The 23,280-nt window shown below is 43.4% G+C and overlaps 1 protein-coding gene across 1 annotated transcript in view; it reads right to left on the bottom strand.

Annotated features, from left to right (window-relative positions):
- The window catches only part of LOC109935863, a 111,755-nt gene that overhangs the window by 6,828 nt on the left and 81,647 nt on the right, over positions 1-23,280 (bottom strand). The window contains exons 13-17 of the mRNA XM_048620041.1: positions 23,091-23,162; positions 21,515-21,605; positions 20,267-20,334; positions 11,230-11,293; positions 8,877-9,020 (exon numbers count right to left, since the gene is read on the bottom strand). Coding sequence (XP_048475998.1) covers positions 8,877-9,020; positions 11,230-11,293; positions 20,267-20,334; positions 21,515-21,605; positions 23,091-23,162 — 439 coding nt within the window. The remainder of the gene's footprint in view (positions 1-8,876; positions 9,021-11,229; positions 11,294-20,266; positions 20,335-21,514; positions 21,606-23,090; positions 23,163-23,280) is intronic.

The following is a 23,280-nucleotide window of genomic DNA, read 5'->3' as shown; positions in this document are numbered from 1 at the left end:
GTATATAAATTGTGTGCTTTTTGAACAAAACAAAATGTATCTGCAAATACAAATTCACCCCATAGATAGGGGCGGCATGGTGGCTCAGTGGTTAGCACTGCTGCCTCACGGCACCAGGGACCTGGGTTCAATTCCACCCTCAGGTGACTGTCTGTGTGGAGTTAGCACATTCTCCCTGTGTCTGTGTGGGTTTCCTCTGGGTGCTCTGGTTTCCTCCCACGGTCCAAAGATGTGCAGGCTAGGGTGGATTGGCTGTGCTAAATTGCCCAGTAGTGTGGAGATTAGGTGGGTTATATGGGGATGGGTTGGTGTGGACTTGTTGGGCTGAAGGGATGTCATAGGGATTCTATAATGTTGTGAGGGTGGGAGAGAGAATCTACCTTCCTTGACCTGACACAACCTGTCCATCTTTTCTCTCACCTATCACCATCCCACCTACTTTCCCCAGCCCCACCCCTCCTCTCTCTATTTATTTCTGAGCTCCCTTCCGCCTCCCCATTTCTGAAGAAGGGTCCCAACCCGAAACGTCAACTTTCCTGCTCCCCTGATGCTGCCTGGCCTGCTGCTCCACACTGTGTTATCTCTGACTCCAGCATCGGCAGTTCTTACTATCTCTGAGGGGGTTAGTGTGTGTGTGTGTGTGTGTGAGAGAGAAAGAGAGAGAGGAGGGGAGAATGTATGTGTGTGTGTGCATGAGAGAGGGGGTCTCTCTTCTCTCACACACACACACACACACACACACACACACACACACACACGTGAATTTGTATTTGCAGATACATTTTATTTTGTTCAAAAAGCACTCAATTTATATACAGTCAGTCAATATGGCATTTTATAAATTCCTACTTTGGAAATAAAACCAGTCTGACTCCAAACTAAAACACAAACAAATTCTAAACAAGGTCTCACACCTAACATGCATTGTCTGACCTAAAACGTCACTTCTCCTTTATAATGATAAAACCTTTAGTTCTCTCAGGACTGTGACTTGAAAGGAATTCGGGGATTTGTATATACATATTAATCAATTAAAACTTTCTAACTGACTAAAGATTTAACAGCATCTCAGGTTTGTTTAGTACATCCTCATCAATGGTGTGAACCTTTGATCTTTTACTTATAAATTCTGTGTTTGATAATCCCTCTCTCGCTAACACCTGAAGAAGGATTGAGGCTCCAAAAGCTTGTGTTGTCAAATAAACCTGTTGGACTATAACCTGGTGGTGTGTGATTTCTGATCTTGTCCATCCCAGTCCAACAATGTCACCTCCACATCATGGCTAACATTTAAAAGGCATCTGGATGGGTACATAAATAGGAAGGGTTTCAAGGGAAATGGGCCAAATATGGACAGATGGGACCAGATTAATTTAGAATTTTAGGCATGGACGAATTGGACCAAAGGGACTGTTTCTGTGCTGTTCAACTTTATTACTCTACGACACGGGCTTTAAAATCTACTTTTGACCCCACATTTGGTCACCTGCCTGTAGCTCAGTGCCAAATTTTGCTTGATAATACTGGTTTGAGCTCCTGGGGAAGTTTTAGAAGCGTAAGATCTGAAGGGGCTATTCAGCCTTCTCAAATGCTTTGCCGTGGTTGATCTGTGACCTAACTCCAAACACTACCTTTGCCCAATATTCCTTAACAAAAGAATTATCAGATTTAAAATCATCCTGTGAGCTCACACTGACTGCTGTTTGCAAAAGAGTTTGACATTTGTTTGAGTCAGGTGATATTTCTGAATGTCACTCTGAAAGACCTGTCTCTAGCTTTTATGCCTTAACAGCTAATCATAGAATCCCTACAATGTGGAAACAGGCCATTCAGCCCATTGAGTCCACACTGACCGTCCTAAGATTATCCCACCCATCACCCTACCCATCCTATAACCCTGCATTTCCCATGGCTAACCCACCTAGCCTACACATCTTTCGACTATGGGAAGAAACGGGAGCACCCGGAGGAAACCCATGCAGACACGGGGAGAATGTGCAAACTCCACACAGACAGTCACCCGAGGGTGGAATCAAACCCAGGTCCCTGGTGCTGTGAGGCAGCAGTGCTAACCACTGAGCCACCAAGTGCTTTTTGAACTCTTACATTCTGGATGTTATATGACTGGAATGTGTTGTTGGTATCAGGAAACGCTTTGTCAGACAAAAGATAGCAGTAATCTAGAAATCTCTTTGGAAACTCTGTTGCAGCTAGGTAAGAATCAACTGAACATCTCAAAATTGATAAATATATTACTGTTTGTAAGGGGTGTGGAGCTGAGGGACAGATCACCCAAGATCTAACAGAATGGCTTATGAGGTTGAATTTTCTGCTCCTGCTGTTGATGTTCCTACCACCTAAAATGGGCACAAAGTCCAGCTCTCAGCAAATGCTGATTCCAGATAGACTGCCACAATTGTCTTCAGCATTCCCAGACAAGAATAAAAACAGTCCTCAATGATATCTGCTTCCACCCATTATTTAATGACTGCTGTCATTAAAATGCATCAGTAGGCAGGAGAGAAGGCTCTGCCACTGTTTTGCACATGAGGTCATTATGTAAGGACAGGACTTGGCTTTTCCAAACGATGCTGTCGATGATCAGCTACACTCTCTGCACAGATTCACACACATCAGGTGAGTCACCAGAACTGTAGAATTACCTCCCAGAAAACAATCAGTCACTCAGGGGGCATTGCATGTGAGTAATTTCAATTACACAATCGCTGAATCAATTAGGAAGATTTTGTAAATGACTATTGTTGAAAATTAAGCTGTGTGAAATAATGCTTCAGCTCTTAACATACGTGGATCTAATTTTTCTTTATTCCTTCCTGGGGATGAGGGCATATCTGACAAGACCAGCAGTCATTACCCATCCTTAATTTACCTTAAACTGAGTGGCTTGTTCAGCCACTTCTGAGGGCAGTTGAGAGCCAACGACAATCGAGTCAATGTAGGCCAGACCGGGTGAGGACAGAAGATTTCATTCCCTAAAGGGCAAGAGTGAACCAGTTGGGGATTTTACAACAATCGGTGATGGTTGTTATGGTCCACAGAACCGAGACTGGATTTAAATTTGAGATTCATGAACTGAATTTAAAGCCCATGCAGTTAGCACTGCTGTCTCACAGAGCGAGGGACCCGGGTTCGATTCCACACTCGGGCGGCTGTATCTGTGCGTTCGCACGTTCTCCCCGTGTCTGTGTGGGTTTCCTCCGGGTGCTCCGGTTTCCTCCCACAGTCCAAAGGTGTGCAGGTTAGGGTGGATTGGCCATGCTAAATTGCCCCTAGTGTGCAGGGATGCGTACGCTAGGTAGATTAGCTGTGGGAAATGCAGGGTTACAGGGATAGGGTGGGTCTGGGTGGATGCTTTTCGGCGTGTCAGTGATGACTCAATAAGCCAAATAGCCTCTTCCTATACAGTGGGGATTCTATGATTCCACCAACTGCCGCGGTGGGATATGAACACACGTTCCCAGAGCATTTGCCTGGGCCAGTCACTACACTACCATCTCCTCTGGTCTATATTTTAATTTTGGCCTTAAAAATGCTGAGAATTAATTTTGATTTATTTATTGTAGTCACATGTACCTACGTACAGTGAAAAGTTCTGTTTTGCAAGCAGTACAGGCAGATCATAGCAACAAAGACAAAAAATCATTGGGTGCTTAGACAGAGCGAGGCATACAAGGTTACAACTATACAGGAAGGGCGCAAAGCAAAATCAACATTATCAACAAGGTAGCATCTCCATTAAAATAGCAGAAAGATGGAAATGTTTAATATTTGCATGTTATATCAAAGATTCAATTTCCAGGATTACAACTCCAGGAAAAGTTAATTCAGAAGGGGAAGAAGGAATGTACTATTTCAAGCAATGAAGTTAGTTAACACACTGCATTACAAGGGTCGGTGAATGAAGATAGGAGGAAGGCAGTGACTGTTACCCTGCTCCTCAACTCGTTCACTTTCAACACAGCCTTACCTGAAGCAGATGAACCTCCCTGTACTGGAAAGCATGTTGAAAGTGACAGGCAGTGCAGGAGACAAACTCACAGCTTTTACATCTAAAGTCTCTCAATTTCTTGGGTGACTTCAAATCTCGAGATTAATGGGTGTTTATTACAGCAGGAAGACAGAATTGCCTTTGTTCACACCCAATTTTCACTCTCTGACTGATGACACTCAGTCTCCTTCGCACATTCTCATATTCAATAATTGCTCCCAGCCGTTTCCACCTATTACATCATCAGCACTCAGGCTAACCCAAAACACTCCAGAAATGTTAATCAAAAATAAGCAGAGGAGCAAAAAGAACATTCTAGTCAATCGCTTTCTAAAATAAACTGTTTTATGTTACAAATACTTCAACTCTGCCTTTTACAGCAATATCGGACAGCTATTGTCAAAAGAAGTGATGAATTTTATTTTATTCTTTCATGGAATGAGGGGGCCATGCTAGTATTTATCGCTCATCCTCAGAGGGCAGTTAAGAGTCAACCACATTTGGGTCTGAAGTCACATGTAGGCCAACCAGGTAAGGATGGCATTTTCCTTCCCTAACGGACATTAGTGAATCAGATGGGTTTCATCATCATCTTCACACTCTTAATTCCAGATCTTTTTTGAATTCAAATTCTACCATCTGCTGTGGCAGATTTCGAACCTGAGTCCCCAGAACATTAGCTGGGTGTCTGGGTAAATAGTCCAGCAATAATACCACTAGGCCGTTGCCTTCCCTTTTGTGATGAGACGACATGAGGATAAACTTTTCAACATAGCGAGTTGCTAGGATCTGGAATGCCTGAGAATTTGGCGGGGGCAGTTTTAATCGAGGCTTTCAAGATGCAAGTGGATTATCTTCAGAAAGGGAAGAATGGACAAGGTTACAGGGAGAAGACCAGGGAGTGCCACTTGGTGAATCACTACTTTGGAGAGCAAGCACAGATATGCAGTCCTTAAGGAATGGTCATCTTGGCTCTATTGACAAGTAAGTGATATTTAAGCCTAGGAGGCCATTTAGTCCATTGTTCCAATGCTAACTCTGCGTCAAAGCATAGAGGTACAACTTTTAAAAAGTACTTGGATGAGCATTTGAAGCGTCATAACATTCAAGGTTATGGGCCTACAGCAAGGAAGTGGGACTAGTGTAGATAGGTCAGCACAGGGGCCTTCCTCTATACTACACAATTCTATGACTGAGAACACAGGGACTTTGAACATTAACTTTGTTTCTCTCTCCATGAATGATGCTGGACCTGCTGAGTTTCTCCAGGACGTTCTACTTGTATTCCAGATTTCCCGCTTTTGTTTCATTTCAGCATTCTCACTGAACAAAAATCAGGGGTGGGTTCCACAATGAGCAGGCTATCTACTCCACCAGATCACCTCACTGATCAATATATTGGTCACGTTGTAAACAGCTTCACTTTCTTAAGACCGTAACATACAGGAGCAGAATTAGGCCATTCAGCCCATTGACTCATCATTCGATTATGGCTGATATGTTTCTCAACCCCATTCTCCTGCCTTCTCCCCGTAACCCTTGATCCCCCTCACTAATCAAGAACCTATCTATGTCTAAAATAGACTCAATGACTTTGCCACCACAGCCCTCTGTGGCAATGAATTCCACAGATTCACCACCCTCTGGGTGAAGAAATTCCTCCATCAACATTCACTAGGCTAAAAGGGACACCATTCAAACTGGCAACTTGACTCGCAATAATTGTGTAAAAATATTCAGCTATGTAGTGATTGGAACCAGGACCAGGTAGATCTCAGTGACTACGAGATCCTTGATTGATGTTGTTAACCTGGGCCAATCAGGGATCCCGGTCTGACCAATATAAACTGGAGATTCAGATGGTCTCTGCAGTCTAGGGACTGGCTTTGAGCTGGCTCGTCACAGCCCATGTACAGTGCACATAAAATAAAGGGTGACTTGGTGACAGGACACTGGCCTCTAAGCAGTTATTTCAAACTGTTTTCTGTCTCCTCTGTTTGGAGAACTAGTCCACCACAAGGCACCATCAGTTTCATGGATAACAGAGTTTATAAATGATAGAGTGGCATTATGGTGAAACCATTGTACTCGTAGTCCTGAGGCCCAGATTAATCCCCTGGGTTCCATCACTGGTGGTATTTAAATTCAGCAAATAAAATCTGGAATATCTAGAGCTGGTCTCAACAATGGTGACCATGACAACCATCATCGATTGACATAAAGATCTATCTGATGTCTTTAAGTGAAAGTAATCTTAAGAGCCCGCAAAGGGAATATGCTGGCCTCACGTTAATGTGACTGGAATGGTAATCTTTCAGCCCAGGCTAACGCTCCAGAGACATGGGTTCAACTCCCACCCAAGGTAGGTGGTGGAATTTAAATTTTCAACGAATAAAATTTGAGCTTGGGAAACTCGTCTCAGTGACGGCATCAGTGATTGATGTACAAACCCACCAGGCTGTAATGCTCTTCAGGGAAAGAAAATATTCCATCCTTACCCAGTCTGGCCTACCCGTGAGTCCAGGCTCTTAACATGCCTCTGAAATGTCCGAGCAAGCCACTCAGTTCAAGGGACAATTAGGACTGGGCTACAAATGCTGGCTATTATCCAGCAACGCCTGCATCCCACAATTTTTTTTCCAGAAAAGGCTGTTAGATTCAGTCAGGCTGACACAGGGAATTAAAATATTAGCTCTTTAAAATTACAGAATGTTTGGGAGGGTTCATTACAACATCAAACTATTTCCATTAGATTCTCCTAAACTAAGACAGGAAATGGCTCATAAAGTTACTGCCACATTTTTAATTGTTGTAAAGGTAAATGTTGAAAATGAATCACCCAGCAGGTTTAAGTTCCGTCTCTTCCAACCCACTCAGCAAACAGTAAGAGACAGGACTTTCTCAGAGAAGGCCACAAGCAGAGGGATCGCCTCACAGCAGGAGGGACCAGCACAGCTGGAAACACGTGCAGAGGGTATTGCAAGGAGCAGGGACACTGCCTCACATCGTGAGAAATGGGGAGTGCGATGGACCCCATGCAGGGGAAGTTAAGAAACTGAGACTCCTTCACAGCAGGCGCCTGGTTCCAATCACTACACTTACTGTGTGAAAAGTGATCCGGTCAGGCTGTGTTGTTGAAATGTCGACACTATATTCTCGTGAGAGCCAAGTTTTCATGGGCCTGAGACATATCTGTGAGCATAAACTCTCCACTGGCAGAATTTTTGACGCAACATTTTGCTTCAGCACATGACCAACGCCGCTCTATCCGTCAATCAAGGCCCCTGCTTACATCCCCGAATCAGGTCTCTATGCTTTGCAGAAGCTTTCCTGTTATTTTGAATCGCTTGTCAATAAAGATGCAGCACAACCTTAAAAGCTCAAATCTCAACGCAGCTAGATCATGATTAAGCTAATTACTGAGGAGACCAATTTGATGCCTGCCCCTAATACTTTTTTAAAAAATTAATCAACCTATCTTTCTAATTAACCTGTTCTTTTTTTTAGTCACTCAAGGGATATGGGTGGCACCGGCTATTACAGCATTTATTGCCCATCCCTAATTGCCCAGAGGGCAGCTAAGAGTCATCCACATTGCTGTGGGTCTGGAGTCACATGTAGGCCAGACCAGGTAAGGATGGCAGTTTCCTTCCCTAAAGGACATTAATGAACCAGATGGGTTTTTCCAACAATTGACAATAGATTCATGGTCATCATTAGACTCTTAATGCCAGATTTTTCTTTATTGAATTCAAATTCCACCATTTGCTGTGACGGGATTTGAACCCGGGTTCCCAGAACATTAGCTGAGTTTCTGGATTAACGCTCTTAAAGGGAGGCAATGGCCTAGTAGTATTATCACTGGACTGTTAATCCAGAGACCCAAGTAAAGTTCTGGGGACCCGGGTTGGAATCCCGCTACGGCAGATGGGGAATTTGAATCCAGTAAGATATCTGATATCTGGAATTAAGGATCCAAAGATGACCATGAACCCATTGTTGATTGTTGGAAAAACCCATCTGGTTCACTAATGTCCTTTAGGGAAGGAAACTTCCATCCTTACCCTCTGGGCAATTAGGAATGGGTAATAAATGCTGCCTGGTCAGCGAAACCCTCATTCCATTTATGAATAAGAAAAAAAACTCGAGTGAAAATACCACTAAACCATTGCCTTCCAAAAAGACACACCTCTGGAGCAGGTGAGACTTGAACCCGGACCTCCCAGTCCAGGGGTAGGGATACTGTCACTGTTCCACAAGTGACAAAACGATGCATGTAGTAACATTGTTTTCACTCATGGATACCGTTAAGCACTTCATTAACCCACCCCCCTACCCTTATCCCTGTAACTCTGCGTTTCCCATGGCCAATCCACCCTAACCTGCACATCTTTGGACTGTGGGAGGAAGCCAGAGCACCTGGAGGAAACCGGGAGAACTTTTCACTGTACTCTTGTGAGTACATGTGACAATAAAGCTAACTCAATTCAATGTGCAACCTCCACACAGCCTGATGATGGAATCAAACCTGGATCCCTGGCGCTGTGAAGCAGCAGTGCTAACCACTGAGCCACCCCACCACCCCAAGGTTTAGTGGGATATGGGCCAAATGCAGGCAAGTGGACCTAGATTCGTTTGGGAAACTTGGACGGCATGGATGAATTGGGTTGAAGGGTCTGTTTTCATGCTGTATGAGTCTGTGAGTATGTTTTCATGGGGCTTTCAATGACAGGAACAGGACAAGGTTTTTCAGCAGATTCCCTACAAATTTGCAAGAGGAAGGTTCCTGTGTGCCTGGCTCACATTATTACACCTCACTCCGGGGTGCTGTACGTAAGCTGCAACAAGTAACTGCTACACGGCTCACCTTCCTGATTGCCCCCACTGCTGTCCCTCTTCAAGGTGGGGTCTCTAAACCACTTGGAGTTGTTCGGTAACGTCTTCCTTACCAGATGTGCTGGAGATTCCCGTTTGCTCGGTTTCCTTGGACCAGCAGCGAGGTGAACACCACCTGTGTTGCAAAATGATAAGTGACTCATCAACGTGCTGTGGGTTTCTAATAATGGGGTAATTCTTCTGGTGCACCACACGAGTAGTTCCTCCCACAGCTCCCATTTTTTTTTAATGCATTCATTCACAGGATATGGACTATGTTAGTATTTACTGCCCATCCCTAATGGCCCAGAGGACAGTTAAGAGCCAACCTCGTTGCTGTAGATCTGGACTCACATGTAGGCCAGACTGGGAACGACAGCAGATTTCTCTCCTTAAAGGACATCAGTGAGCTAGGTGAATTTTTCCCTAACCATTTTTTACCCAACTCAATGCGATTGACTCTTTAATGTTTTCATGTTGTGGCTGTACAGGACATTGGTGAAATCAGTTTTGAAATACTGTGTACAATTCTGGTTGCCCTTCTCTAAGAAACATGTTGTTAATATGAAAGGGAGCAGAAAAGATTTACAAGGATGTTGCCAGGGTTGGAGAGTTTGAGCCATAGGGAGAGGCTGAATAGGCTGGGGCTTTTATCCCTGGAGCATCAGAGCAGAGGGGTGACCTTATAAAGGTTTATGAAATCATGAGGGGCATGGTTAGGGTGAATAGCCAAGGTCTTTTTCCTAGGGTGGGGGAGTTCAAAATAGATTCAAGGGGTAACTTTTTCACGCACAGGGTGATGCATATTTGGAATGAGCTGCCAGAAGAAATGGTAGAGGCTGGTACAATTGCATTTAAAAGGCATCTGGATGGGTACATGCATAGGAAAGGGTTTAGAGGGACATGAGCCAAATGCTGGCAAATGGGACTAAGTTAGATTGGGATATCTGGTCGGCACAGATGATTTGGACCAAAGGGTGCGTTTCCGTGTTGTATGACTCTATAACTGCCTTCTGAAATGGTTCAGCAAGACATGCTGTTCAAGGGCAATTAGGGATGGAGTGGAATGTATTATGTCCAACTGAGAGACCAGGTGGTGTCCTGGATTAATACTTCACCCAAGGAGTACACTCGCAAGAAAGCAGTGCCTCCTCAGAACTACACAGGAGGATCAACTTAGATTTGGTGCTCAGTTGCATATAGATAACAAGCAATGTGAAGTACCACCAACAAAAACATAAAATACTGGAGAAATTCAGCATCTGTGAAGACAGAAACAGAGTTAACATTTCAAGTCCAGTGATCCTTCTTCATGGAGGATTGGACGCAAAGCGTTAACTCTGTTTCCCTCTCCACAGATGCTGCCAGACCTGCTGAGTTTCTCCAGCAATTCTTGTTTTTGCTTCAGTTCCCAGCATCCACAGCTCTTCGTTTTATTTTAGTCAAGTACCACCAGGTGATAGTGGGTTCCTAAACTGCTTTGAAGGTATGTACGGAACCCCCCCCAACCCAACCAAATCCCTGTCACATTCCTCCGCAGCCCTGCCTACACTCATTGAGTCATACAGAACAGAAGCAGACCTTTTGGTCCAAGCCATCCATGCTAACTGGATATCCTAAATTAATCTAGTCCCATTTGCCAGAATTTGGCCCATACCCTCTAAACCCTTCCTATCCATGCACCCTTCCATGTGCCTTTTAAATGTTGTAATTGTACCAGCCTCCACCACTTCCTCTGGCAGCTCATTCATACATGCACCACCCTCTGTGTGAAAAAGTTGCCCTTTAGGTCCCTTTAAAATCTTTCTCCTCTCACCTTAAACCTATACCGTCTAGTTTTGGACTCCCCTACCCTGAGGAAAAGACCTTAGCTATTCACCCTATCTATGCCCCTCATGATTTTATAAACCTCTATAAGGTCACCCCCCCAGTCTCCGATGCTCCAGGGAAAATAGCCCCAGCCTATTCAGCATCACTGAATAGCTCAAACCCTCCAGTCGCGGCAACAACCTTGTAATTCTATTCTGAACCCTTTCCAGTTTGATAACGTCTTTCCTATAACAGGGAGACCAGAATTGAAGGCAGTGTTCCAAAAATGGCCTCACCAACATCCTGTACAGCCACAGCACAACATCCCAACGCCTATACTCGATGTTCAATGTGGTGCACAGTGTGTGTGTGTGCACATGTGTGTGTGTGTGCATGCATGAGGGTATGTGTGTGTCTGCCTTTCCTGATCTGATGTTGTCCTAAACTTTCTAACTTTGGTTGTGTCCCACCTTAAGCATATTGGCCCTTTACCTGGGTTTTTCACTATGTTGTAAATATATCGATATAAATTATACCATTCTTCTCTTTTCCCTTTCTGGCTCGCAGCTGATGGGTTTCAGGCTCCTTCTCTGCACAGTCCTGGAAATAAACACATTTTGAAAATAAACAAAAGTTGAAATTTAAAGCCGTAAAATGACATGCATTTCTTACATATTAATGTGTCATGTTTCTGATTACATTTAGCCTTAATTATATCTCAAGGAACGAGTACAGCCACGCGAAGCACAATTGGAAATCATCAAATGAATTCCCACAGGTTCCCATAATTAAAAATCCCCACATGCTACTCGGGATAATCTACTTACTGGCTTATCCCTTGGGTAGCAAAGCTGCACAGAACGGGACTATGCCAGAGTCGATATGAATTGCATATTGCATTAGATGGCTTTGGGGTAGCAGGGGAAAGAGTGTGGGGAAAATGAGGCAAGATTCCCTATTTCCGATCATGATGATTAGCAATCTCTATTAGAATTAGAACTAGGTTTATTGTCACGTGTACTTAAGCTACAAAAGAACAGGAGTGCAGTGTACAATGTCACCAACACACGGTGTCATCTTAAGTATAAAAAAAAGAGAAAATAAAGAAAAAAGTTACACTACATTGCAGATATACAGGGTATAAGTTAGGAAAATAAAAAATAAAGCTTAAAATATAGACATTACAGTCTTTCTATAAATGATTCCACATGATCTGACCAGGCTCCACGGGTTCCCAACCAGTAGCCATCTTCTCTATTGAAACGGTGTATGTATAGATAAGGCAGAATACGCATACATTATCCCTGAAATGTTTCTTTGAAAGGAACACCTGTTCTTTAGTAGAAATGTAGGAGGCAGTTAGGTCAGCTTGTTAATGGATGCATCAGGTTAATGCTTTTTTCAAGTGATGGATGTTTAATGTCTGCCACCGGACTCTGTGCAGAAGCATTTATATCAGCGGTACAGGTTACATGACTACGGTAAGCCTGTCTGTATACTAACTACAATTACATTTCTCCAAGTGTCCCCCATTCATAAAAAAAATTACACATACTATTATTTGCAAGTTAAACAAGTTACTCAGTACACATGGTCACAAAGAAAATTGTCATTCATTGACAAAGCACCTTAGACAGTTCTGCTTCTGTCAGTCTCTGCATATATAATCTTTATTCTGATCTCCTAATGGTATGTGTGTGTGTTGTCATTGGCTGTTGGTCTGGTATCTGCTGCTCCAAGGACATTGTTTCCTTACCCAAGGAGTGGCATTCTCATGGTGAGTGCTGTTGCTGCGGTAACTATTATTGCTGATCCATTTCCTTTGCTGTGGAATGGTGGACCTTTGAGACTGATGGTTGTTCTGTCTCTGTGCCAATGGTGGGATCACATCTTCCTGATCAGTAATGAACTAACAAGTTCTCTAGTTGTACATAGTCTGAAGTTGTGACAATATACCTGGTAGCTCACATTCTCCACATCATAAAGATGGCAACTATTCAACACAGGTCCCAACTTGCCATGTGGACTGAACTTTGTTTTGAACATTTTATTGAGAGAATGTTGGCACTCTGACTAGCTCCATAGTGTTCAGCTCTGACAATGATATGGCAGCTTGGTAGAAGAGGTGTTGCCAAAGTGGTAATGTCACTTGACCAATCCAGTGATGTCGGTTCAAATCCCACCTCAGCAGGTGTTTTTTAATTCATTCACGGGATGAGGGCATCGCTGGCCAGGTAGCATTTATCATCCATCCCTAATTCCCCAGAGGGCAGTTAAGAGTCAACCACATTGCTGTGGGTCTGGAGTCACATGTAGGCCAGACCAGGTAAAGATGGCAGTTTCCTTCCCTAAAGGGCATTAGTGAACCAGATGGGTTTTTCCAACAATCGACAATGGATTCATGGTCATCATTAGATTCTTAATTCCAGATATTTTATTGAATTCAAATTCCATCATCTGCTGTGGCAGGATTTGAACCCACATCCCCAGAACATTATCTGGATCTCTGGGTTAACAGTCCAACGATAATACCACTAGGCCATTGCCTCCATCGCGTTGAGTTAAAGGTCAATTAATCAAGGCTAGAATTTAAAGAAAAGCTAGATGATGAAACCATTGTTGGTGGTCATGAAAAAAAAACATTTTTTTCAAAAATTCATTCACAGATGTGTGTCGCTGGCTAGCCCAGCATCTGTTGCCCATCCCTAATTGCCCAGAGGGCAGTTAAGCATCAAATACATTGCTGTGGGCCAGACCAGGTAAGGATAGCAGTTACCTTCCCTAAAGGGCATTAGTGAACCAGATGGGTTTTCTCAACAGTTGAAAATGGTTTTACAATCATCATTAGACTCTTAATTCCAGATTTTCTTTTCTCAATGAATTCAAATTCCATCATCTGCCCTGGAAGGATTCGAACCCATGTCCTTACAGCATTACCTGGATCCCTGGGCTAATAGTCCAGCGATAATACCACTTGGCCTCTTTAGTTGTATCTATTTCTGTTCAGATTTAGGCTCATCTGGCGATCTCTCTTAGCAGTTACACTATATTCTGAATGTGCTCTGTGATGGTGTTTTCCTCTGTGTCTCCACATTCTGTTGACTAGCAGATCATTCAGATTCATTAATGGTAGGAGATAGAGAGGAGTGGTAGAGGGTTGCTTTTCGGTCTGGAGGCCTGTGACCAGCGGTGATCCACAGGGATCGGTTCTGGGTCCTCTTTTGTTTGCCATTTATATAAATGATTTGGATGAGAATGTAGAAGGCATGGTTAGTAAGTTTGCGGAAGACACCAAAATTGGTGGCATTGTACACAGTGAAGAAGGTTTTCTAAGATTACAAAGGGATCTTGATCAAATGGGTCAATGGGCTGAAAATGGCAGACGGTGTTTAATCTGGATAAATGCGAGGTATTGCATTTTGGTGCAACAAACAAGGGTAGGGCTTATACAATTAATGGTAGGGCCTTGGGTAGTGTTGCGGAACAGAGGCACCTAGGGATGCAGGTACATAATTCTATAAAGTTTGCATCACATATAGACAGATGGTTAAAAAGGCGCTTGGCACGCTTGCCTTCATTGCTCAGTCCTTTGAGTGTAGGAGTTGGGATGTCAAGTTGAGGTTGTACAGGACGTTGGTGAGGCCTCTTCTGGAGCACTGCGTCCAGTTCCTGGCACTTGGTTATAGGAAGGGTGTTATTAAGCTGGAGAGGGTTCAGAAAAGATTCACCAGGATGTTGCTGGATAGGCTGGGACTTCTTTCACTGGAGTGTAGGAGGTTGAGAGGTGACCTGATAGAAGTTTATAAAATAATGACAGGTATAGATAGAGTTGATGGTAGTTGTCTTTTCCCTCAGATGGGGAATTTCAAGACTAGGGGGCATATTTTTAAGGTGAGAGGAGAGAGATTTAAAAAAGACATGAGGCAAAATTTTTACACAGAGGGTGGTTCACGTGTGGAATGAACTTCCTGATGAAGTTGGATATGGGTACAATTACAATATTTAAGACATATCTGAATGAATATATAAATAGGAAAGGTTTGGAGAGATTTGGGCCAGGAGCAGGCTGGTGGGACCAGCTCAGTTTGGGATTATGTTCGGCACGGACAGGTTGGACCAAAGGGTCTGTTTCCGTGCTAACTATATTTTGCTATTGACATTGATACTATTCTGGAGCAGTGGAAATGCTGAACAACCATCTGTGCAACCATCTGTCTTCCCCGAATAGAATCCAGGATGTAGGTACTGCTGCAAAAACTGCTGCTTTCATCCAGGTTCATTTGCCACAAACCATCCTCTATAATCAAGGGTAGTAAAGACCTTGGCAAGTTGCAGCTAAACATCTTCAATGATTGTCACAGGATAATAAAGACCACTCCCAGCTCAGTTATAATCTCTTCCAACCTCTTTCATCAGGTAGCAGATACAAAAGCTTAAACACACGTACCAAAGGATTCAAGAACATCATCTTCCCCGCTGTTATCAGACTTCTGAATGGACCTCTCAAACTTTAAATTTAAATGTTGATCTTGCTCTTTGTGCACCTTCTCTGCAGCAGTAACATTGTATTCCTCGCTCTGTTCTATTACCCTAATGTACTTGGTATGGTATGAGCTGCTGTACCGCACACAAAATAAAACTTTTCACTGCACCTAGGTACCTGTGACAATAATAAGTCAAATCCAATCAAAAATCAAATGAAATAATGAGATCGCTTCAAATGTTTATTCAGATCCTTTCGATCTATGCAAACTCACAGTTTTTCAGTTCCTGTATCTTGTCTTTCAGGTTGGATTTGAGGGCAGTTAGAACACTCCTCAATAGATGCAGCATTGGAATCTGAGTCCACCTTGAGATGAGATGATACTCACCAGGAAGACATCTAAAACCTCTATAGACATCTCTGTAATCCTCTAGGATCTGATCCAGCAGTCAATGGCTCAGAAGCCCTTGAAGAGCTGCGATCTCATCTAGCAGATTGAGGATTACTATCCCAAAATTCTAAACTGTTTGAGCAGAGCTGAGTTGAGTAGATTTTGCTTAACGTTCACCATTTAGAATTCCAGATCATCATTCTTCCCACTGCATCGGACTCTCAGCTTTATTTGTCCACTTGGAAAATAAATCATGGCACTTTGCTGTCGTTCAGTTTATAATCGCTGAGGAGTTGCCTTTAGTCAGGGAGCTTGAGAAGTAGCAGAAATTAATTTTATCACGTGCAAATACAAACTTTGATGCTGGTGGCAGGTTATTTGCATCTTTCTTCCCAGACAGTTTTTAATTAGCTGACCTTGGCTGGGGTACAATTCCACAGGCACTGGGCTGTCTCAAATACCTCATGCAAATGCATATGAACTGAAAGAATCATAGATTCCCTCCAGTGTGGAAGCATACCATTCAGCCCTTCAAGTCTACACCGACCCCTCCAAAGAGTAGCCCACCCAGACCCAACCCCTAACCTATTTGTAACCCTGCATTTCCCATGGTTAATCCACCTAGCCTGCACATCCTTGGATACTACAGGCAATTTAGCATGGCCAATGCACCCTAACCCGCACATCTTTGGACTGAGTAAAGAGTTTGGACTTTGGAAAGTGTAAAATAAAACAACGAACTGAGGATGCTGAAGATCTGAAACAAGAACAGAAATTGCTGGAGAAACTCAGCAGGTCTGGCAGCGTCTGTGGAGAGAGAGACAGCAGAGTTAAATTTCGAGTCCAGAGGCCAGTTCTGAAGAAGGGTCGCTGGACACAAAACGTTAACTCTGTTTCTCCCTTCACAGATGCTGCCGGACCTGCTAAGTTTCTCCAGCAATTTCTGTAACCTGAAAAATTGGTTGTTTTGTGTTGCTGAATTGGACAGCCTGATCCTGCCCTGACTCCTGCTTTCAGCAGAGGTTGCTATACAGAAATCGAGAGTGGAAACGCCACCAAATTCTACAGCTGCACTCCCAGCCCAGAGGCACTGATGTAAAGAGGAACTGCCCTGACAGACTGTTTAGCTCAGCAGAGACAGGGATTAAACCTGGCATATTAAAATAGTAAAGAGCTCAGTATTGCACCAGACCTATTAGCTCATTGAGGGGGACAGAACAATCCAATCCAAAAGTACTTCATTGTCTGAACGTCTTTGAGGCATTTTAACAATGGGAGACGGTGCTGTATAAATATTAGGTATTTTTTAAATAAACTTGTAGTATTATTGTGCATCAAATGCGTGCAGGAGCATGGCAAACAGTGTCCATGCTGACAATTGAAGGGCACGGTACAACTCCCTAGATGGGAGGGTGACCGGATTGGTGGGCTGTCCATTAATGGATGGACCTCTATAGCATCCTACCAGCTTGTCGCTTACCTGACATGGAGCTCCAGAACCAAGTCTGGAATTCTCCAATCAGGTGAGCTGTGTGAGAGCGCAAGAAGTTTCGGAGGTGGGGCATAGGGATTTGTCATTGGGAATGAACAAGGAGTAAACAGCCTGTGTCCCAAATGGTTTTTGCCGGAGCCTGGAGAAGCAGGCTGCAAAAAATTTCCCTCTGTAAAGGTGATCTCGGATTCACATAGATTTATGAGGCTTCAAGGTAAGTCTCAACTGCCCCGAACAGCACAGTGTAGGTAGCCATGGTGCAAGAAGTGAGCCATATCATGGAATCATACAGTAGAGAAGAGGCACTTCAGCCCAGCAAAGCTGCTCTAACAAAAAACTACTCTGAAGCTACACCAATCCCACTTTCCTGCACTTGGCCCATAGCCTTGAATGTTACGACATTTCAAGTGCACATCCTGTAATAACTCCACAGAGGCTGGTATCCAGTCACCAAGACAACCTTTATTTACAGAGTACTTGACACTGGTCTGGTTTCCTCAGAGCCAGGTCTCAAAGTGAACAGACCCTTTCTGACACTCTTGTTTATATCTGTCAGTCAGGGCTCCCTGATTGGACCAGATTAACAGCCCCAATCAGGGAATTACATTCTATGAGGTCCTCTTGGCTGACCTCGTTACAAACACTACATCTTGGTAGTTTTTAAAGGTTACAAGGTTTTCTGCCTCAACTACCCTTCAAGGCAGTACATTCCACATTCCCACCACGCTTTGGGTGAAATTTCTTTCCTCAAATCCTGTCTAAACTTCCTGCCTTTCACTTTAAAATTATGCCCCCTTGTTATTGAACTTACAACTAAGGAGAACTGCTGCTTCCTATCCACCCTGTCCATGCCCCTCATGATCGTATACACCTCAATCCGGTCCCCTCTCAGCCATCTCGGCTCTAAAGAAAAGAACCCGAGCTAAACTACTCCAGCCCAGGCAACATCCTGGTGAATCTCCTCTCCATCCCCTCCAGTGCAATCAACTCCTTCCAATAGTGTGGCGGCCAGAACTGCACGCAGTACTCTGGCTGTAACCTAACCAGAGTTCTGCACAGCTCCAATGTAACCTCCCTGCTCTTATAATCTATGCCACTATGTGGTATTTGTGCCACTTGGGTCTTACAACATAAGAGCATAAGAAATAGCATCAGAAGTAAGCCACCTGGCCCACTGAGCCTGCTCTGCCATTCAATAAGATCATGGCTGATCTTATCGTGGACTCAGCTCCACTCACCCGATCACTCACCACAACCGTTAATTCCTTTGCTGTTCAAAAATCTATCTTTCTATCTTAACTGCCATTCCAATCCCTTAGCCTACGTGGATTAAAAGCCCCTACTCACATTTATATTAGTGTAAACAATAGGAGCCTCCTCCCTTAAAAGGACATGAAATTTAAAATATCAGTGATTTATTAAAAGAATCATTATGCATTTCACAGGCCTAAACCTTTGACTAGATTGCAAATTGCAACTGATTACTGGGTATTAATTACACTCTACATAAGCCACCAGAATCAACTATTTTGTATGTAATCTATCCTAACTCCTTCATTAAATTACAGTTTAAAAACCAAAAGAACTGCAGATGCTGGAAATCAAAAATAAAAACAGAAATTGCTGGAAAAGCTCAGCAGGTCTGGCAACACCTGTGGAGAAAAATCAGAGTTAATATTTCAGATCCAGTGACCCTTCTTCAGAATGCAGTTAACTCTGATTCCTCTCCACAGATACAGCCAGACCTGCTGAGCTTTTCCAGCAATTGCTATTTTTGTTAAATTACAGTATGTTGCTTATTTCCAGGTATCCAACATTATTTAATCTTCAATCCATCCGACCTCTCCATGAAATAAGACTTTACCCCACCCCACAACACCACCCTAGTTGCTTCTGGTCATCACTATATGTCTAATGCCAGAATTATTGAAACAACAAGAATTGTAATAAAGATGATGCTCCATCAAAGAATAGTCCTGGAGTTAACCCCCACTGCCTCCATTCAATTGGTTTGCACACCCTTTGTGTTTCTTTCGTATGTGTTCACGCATGAATGGAAAAGCCTTAAAATCATTTCTTTGACTCAGTCATGGGATATGGGCAACACTGGCTGAGCCAGCATTTATTGCTTGTCTCGAGTTGATCTTGAGAAGTTGTTGGTGATCTGGATTCTCGAACTTCTGCAGTCCATGTGGTGTAGGTAGAACGTAATGCCCTTCCCGCTCCGTCTTGAAATGGCTGACTCTTGTAGGGGTACAGCTTGAGGGTTGTCACTAGCCGACACCTAAATAGCTGTCTGTTCTGTTTTCAAGTGTGGACATTAACTGGTATTGCTCTCCTTTGTCTCCAGGATGAACCATTCCATTGGACTCCTGACTTAGCTTCCCACCTACCATCCTCTGTAAATATCATCCAAAAATCTTCTGTCCTATGCATCACATCCCTGTTCATTTATCTCCACTGTGCTTGCTGACCTGTCCTGATTCCTGTTATGACGAAGGGTAACCGGACCCAAAACGTTAACTTTGATTTTTTCTTCACAGATGCTGCCAGACCTGCTGAGCTTTTCCAGCAACTTTGTTTTTGTCCTGATTCCTGGTCTGGCAATGCCTTGATACTTGAAGTCTCCATCTTTCAGTTCAAATTCCCCATTGCCCGTGCCTCCTCTCCATTTCTGTGGTTTTCTCCAGCCCTGCAACTCTCCAAGATTTCCACAACTACTCTAACTCTATTGTCATGGAGTTCCTTATTTCCTTTGCTTCACATCCTAAGCTCTGGAATTCCCCTCCCTAAACCTCTCTGCCTCTGCATATCTCTCTTTCCTCCTTTTAAGATACTCCCTTAAAATCTGCACCTTTGGGCAAGCACTTGGTTGTCTGCCTTGATGTCTGTTTTTTGTGGCCTGTCATCAAGGTGTGACTGACGCTGCTGTTGTGAAGGACATTTTCCGAGGCTAGAGGTGCTACATAAATGAAATCAGTTGTTGTATCCACAGCTTGTGGACTCTTGCAATCACACCTGATATGCACTTTCTAGCAGAGATCATTGCAGTGTGATGAATAATTAAAATTCTAAATCTTTTCTTCCCCCTAGCCCAAACAAATCTATTCCAAAGCGTTATAGCCCAAACATGCACAAGGCTCTTATAATTGCCTTAGATAAAATAACTTGGGGATTCCTTGGGCTGAACACTTTACTGAGACCCACCTTACTCCAAGACTCTTCCTTGTTCCTGGATTTTGGTCTTTTTGCATCCTCAACAATGCAGGGATCCTCTGTGGAACAAAAGCAATAATTTCAAAGTTTACTGTACAGTATATCATTGCACTATACACTTACAACAGACACATGAATCACAGCAGTACCATCTAGAAAAGGACTGAGGACCAATCTCCAGCTGGGCTTCGGCTGAGAAGAATGAGGACAAATTTCAACGACTCATAAAATTCTAGCAGGAAACTTGATCGACATGGACGAGTTGGTCCAAAGGGTCTGTTTCCAACAGGGTAGATGCAGTAATGATGATCCCGATGATGGGAAGAGTTCAGAAGCAGGGATAAATCAATTAGGACTGACATTAAGAGGAAATTTATTCACTCAGAGAATGTTGAGCCTGTGGAATTTGCAATCACAGAAAGCAGTTGAGGCAAAATCATTAAAGGAGTTAGACACAGCACTTGGAGCTAAATGGATCACAGGATAAGGGGAGGAAATGCGAATAGGCTATTATTGAGTTAGATGATCAGCCAAGAATGGCACAGCAGGCTTTTTTTTTCCTTTATTCATTCACGCGATGAGGGCGTCGCTGGCCAGGCCAGCATTTATTGCCTATCCCTAATTGCCCAGAGGGCAGTTGAGAGTCAACCACATTGCTGTGGGTCTGGAGTCACATGTAGGTGAGACCAGGTAAGGATGGTAGTTGCCTTCCCTAAAGGACATTAGTGAACCAGATGGGCTTTTCCGACAATTGACAATGGATTCATGGTCATCATTAGATTCTTAATTCCAGATATTTTTATTGAATTCAAATTCCGCCATGTGCTGTGGCAGGATTTGAACCCAGGTCCCCAGAACATCAGCTGGGTCTCTGGATTAATAGTCTAGCGATAATACCGCTAGGCCATTGCCTCCCCTTGAGTAACTAAATGGCCTATTCCTGCTCCTATTTTCTGTCTCTACATTTCTGGTATTGGGTTCACCTCCGTCACTGCACCCCAGACTAGGGTGCCTACAAAATTCTGCCCCATGGTCTCTGTTATATTTTGAATTTCTCCCTGCTGTCAATAACACTGAGGGCCTATGTGAATGTAGCTGCAATTCACATCAAAACGGTGCATTATCAAATGGAATTGATTTTGTAAAGAACTCATTCATCAAAGAAAATAGCACCTTCAAGTTGTTCTAATGGATTGGAGAAATTACGAACCAGTCCAATATCACAGAGAAATTAGTTACCCAGCGATTCCTGACTGGGACTATCTTCGGAAAGTTTGGCATCTTCAATTCCCTTATATCTGACAAGAAAGCCAAACTGGGATATTCGGTCCTGCAAATAAAATATTTCAGAAAAGCGAAAGAGTGCTTTAGTGCATTCGTGATACGCACATACATATACACACAGTTTCAAATGAACACCACACACACACACACACATACAGCCCCAGATGTACTCCGTGAACAAAGTTACACAAAACTGTACCACACTGCACGTCACTTCCATCATAAGCAACACCATATCTTCATTACCAGGGATGTGTTCTCAAAATCAAACACTGGTCCAAAGTTTTGCATCCGAAAACAATCTGAGGTTGTGAAGCAGGATCTCTTCCAGAAAGAGCTCGTGTAAACTTGCCATGGGGTGGGTTAAACTCATGTTGCAATCCCACATATGCAAAGCCCATCACATCAAGATGACCATTACCAAGTCTAGAGGACGTTTGTATTTCATGTTCCATCGTATTTTGGTCAGATTGGAGAAGCTTTTACAAAACTTGTCAGGTTAGGGGTTGTTTTATTCACTCATGAGTGTTTCTGGATGGGCCAGCATTCATTGGCCATCCCTAATTACCCCAGAGGGCAGTTAAGAGTCAACCACCTTGTCGAGGGTCTGGAGTCACATATAGGCTAGACCAGGTAAGGCTGGCAGATTTCCTTTGCTAAAGGGCATTAGTGAACCAGATGGGTTTTTCCTAATAACTGACAATGGTTTCACGGTCATCATTAGATTCAGATTCTTTACTGAATTTAACTGGCGGGATTTGAACCTGGGTCTTTGGAATATTAGCTGAGTTTCTGGATTAATAGTCTAACGTTATACCACCCCCTGGCCATTGCCTCCCTGGGATTCAGGAACCTGGAGAGAAGTGAGCAGGTGGGAACGTTCGGTCCAGTGTCAAACAGTTTGACAATTCAGAAATTGTTATTAGATGCTCACTTTTAAGTTGGATGTGCTTTTACTGCAGGGATTGATCACAGGGTTCTGACCTGATGGGGCGTGCGTGGTGTTATCATGGGACAATGGGAGTATGAAAGGGCAGAGAAGGTAGATGAGGGGGCTGAGGCTGAGGCAGCATAGGCACAAGGTGGAGAGCTGGGCCAATTTCCCAGAGAATGCAGGTAGGCTTTCTAACCAGGCTAGTTGGCCATTGCATTCTTCCAATGCTACCTTGGGCCTGCTTAGGGAGAAGAGAGGCCTGAACCACATCTGCCCACATTTGTAGGAGACACAAACTTGGTAGGTACGGAAGATATTCCAAAGAGGAGTCATATTCCACTGGAAACGTTAACTCTGTTCCTTTCTCTGCAGATGCTGCTAGACCTGCTGAGATTCTCCAGCACTTTCTATTTTTATTTTGCACAGTATTTTGCTTTGCCTTAAGGCTCACTCTCTAATTTGGTTAAGTCCTTCCATTCTTCCTCATTTATGAGGTGAAATTTAAGTCTGAAGACTTCTTTAAGTATCTCGAAAAGAGCAAAGGAAGGCAGTTTTGCCAGCTTTAATGCTAACAATCAATAAAGGCCTCTGAGACACCTGTATTTTCACTTTCTGAGCTTCTTCAGCCATCTTCTTCGCAGTGTTTACCCTCTTCGAGAAATCACGCTTCTATGTACAAGAGAAATTAAATGAAACAAGGATGAATTCTAACACCACATCACTGAAATGTCTTAACAACTGCTAGATATATGAGATAACAAGGTGTGAAGTTGGATGATCACAGCAG

This window comes from Rhincodon typus, chromosome 45, assembly GCF_021869965.1.
Source record: "Rhincodon typus isolate 14 chromosome 45, sRhiTyp1.1, whole genome shotgun sequence".
Taxonomy (NCBI): Eukaryota; Metazoa; Chordata; class Chondrichthyes; order Orectolobiformes; family Rhincodontidae; genus Rhincodon; species Rhincodon typus.
Note: the sequence above shows the minus strand (reverse complement) of the source record. Positions and strands in the feature narration are given on the sequence as shown.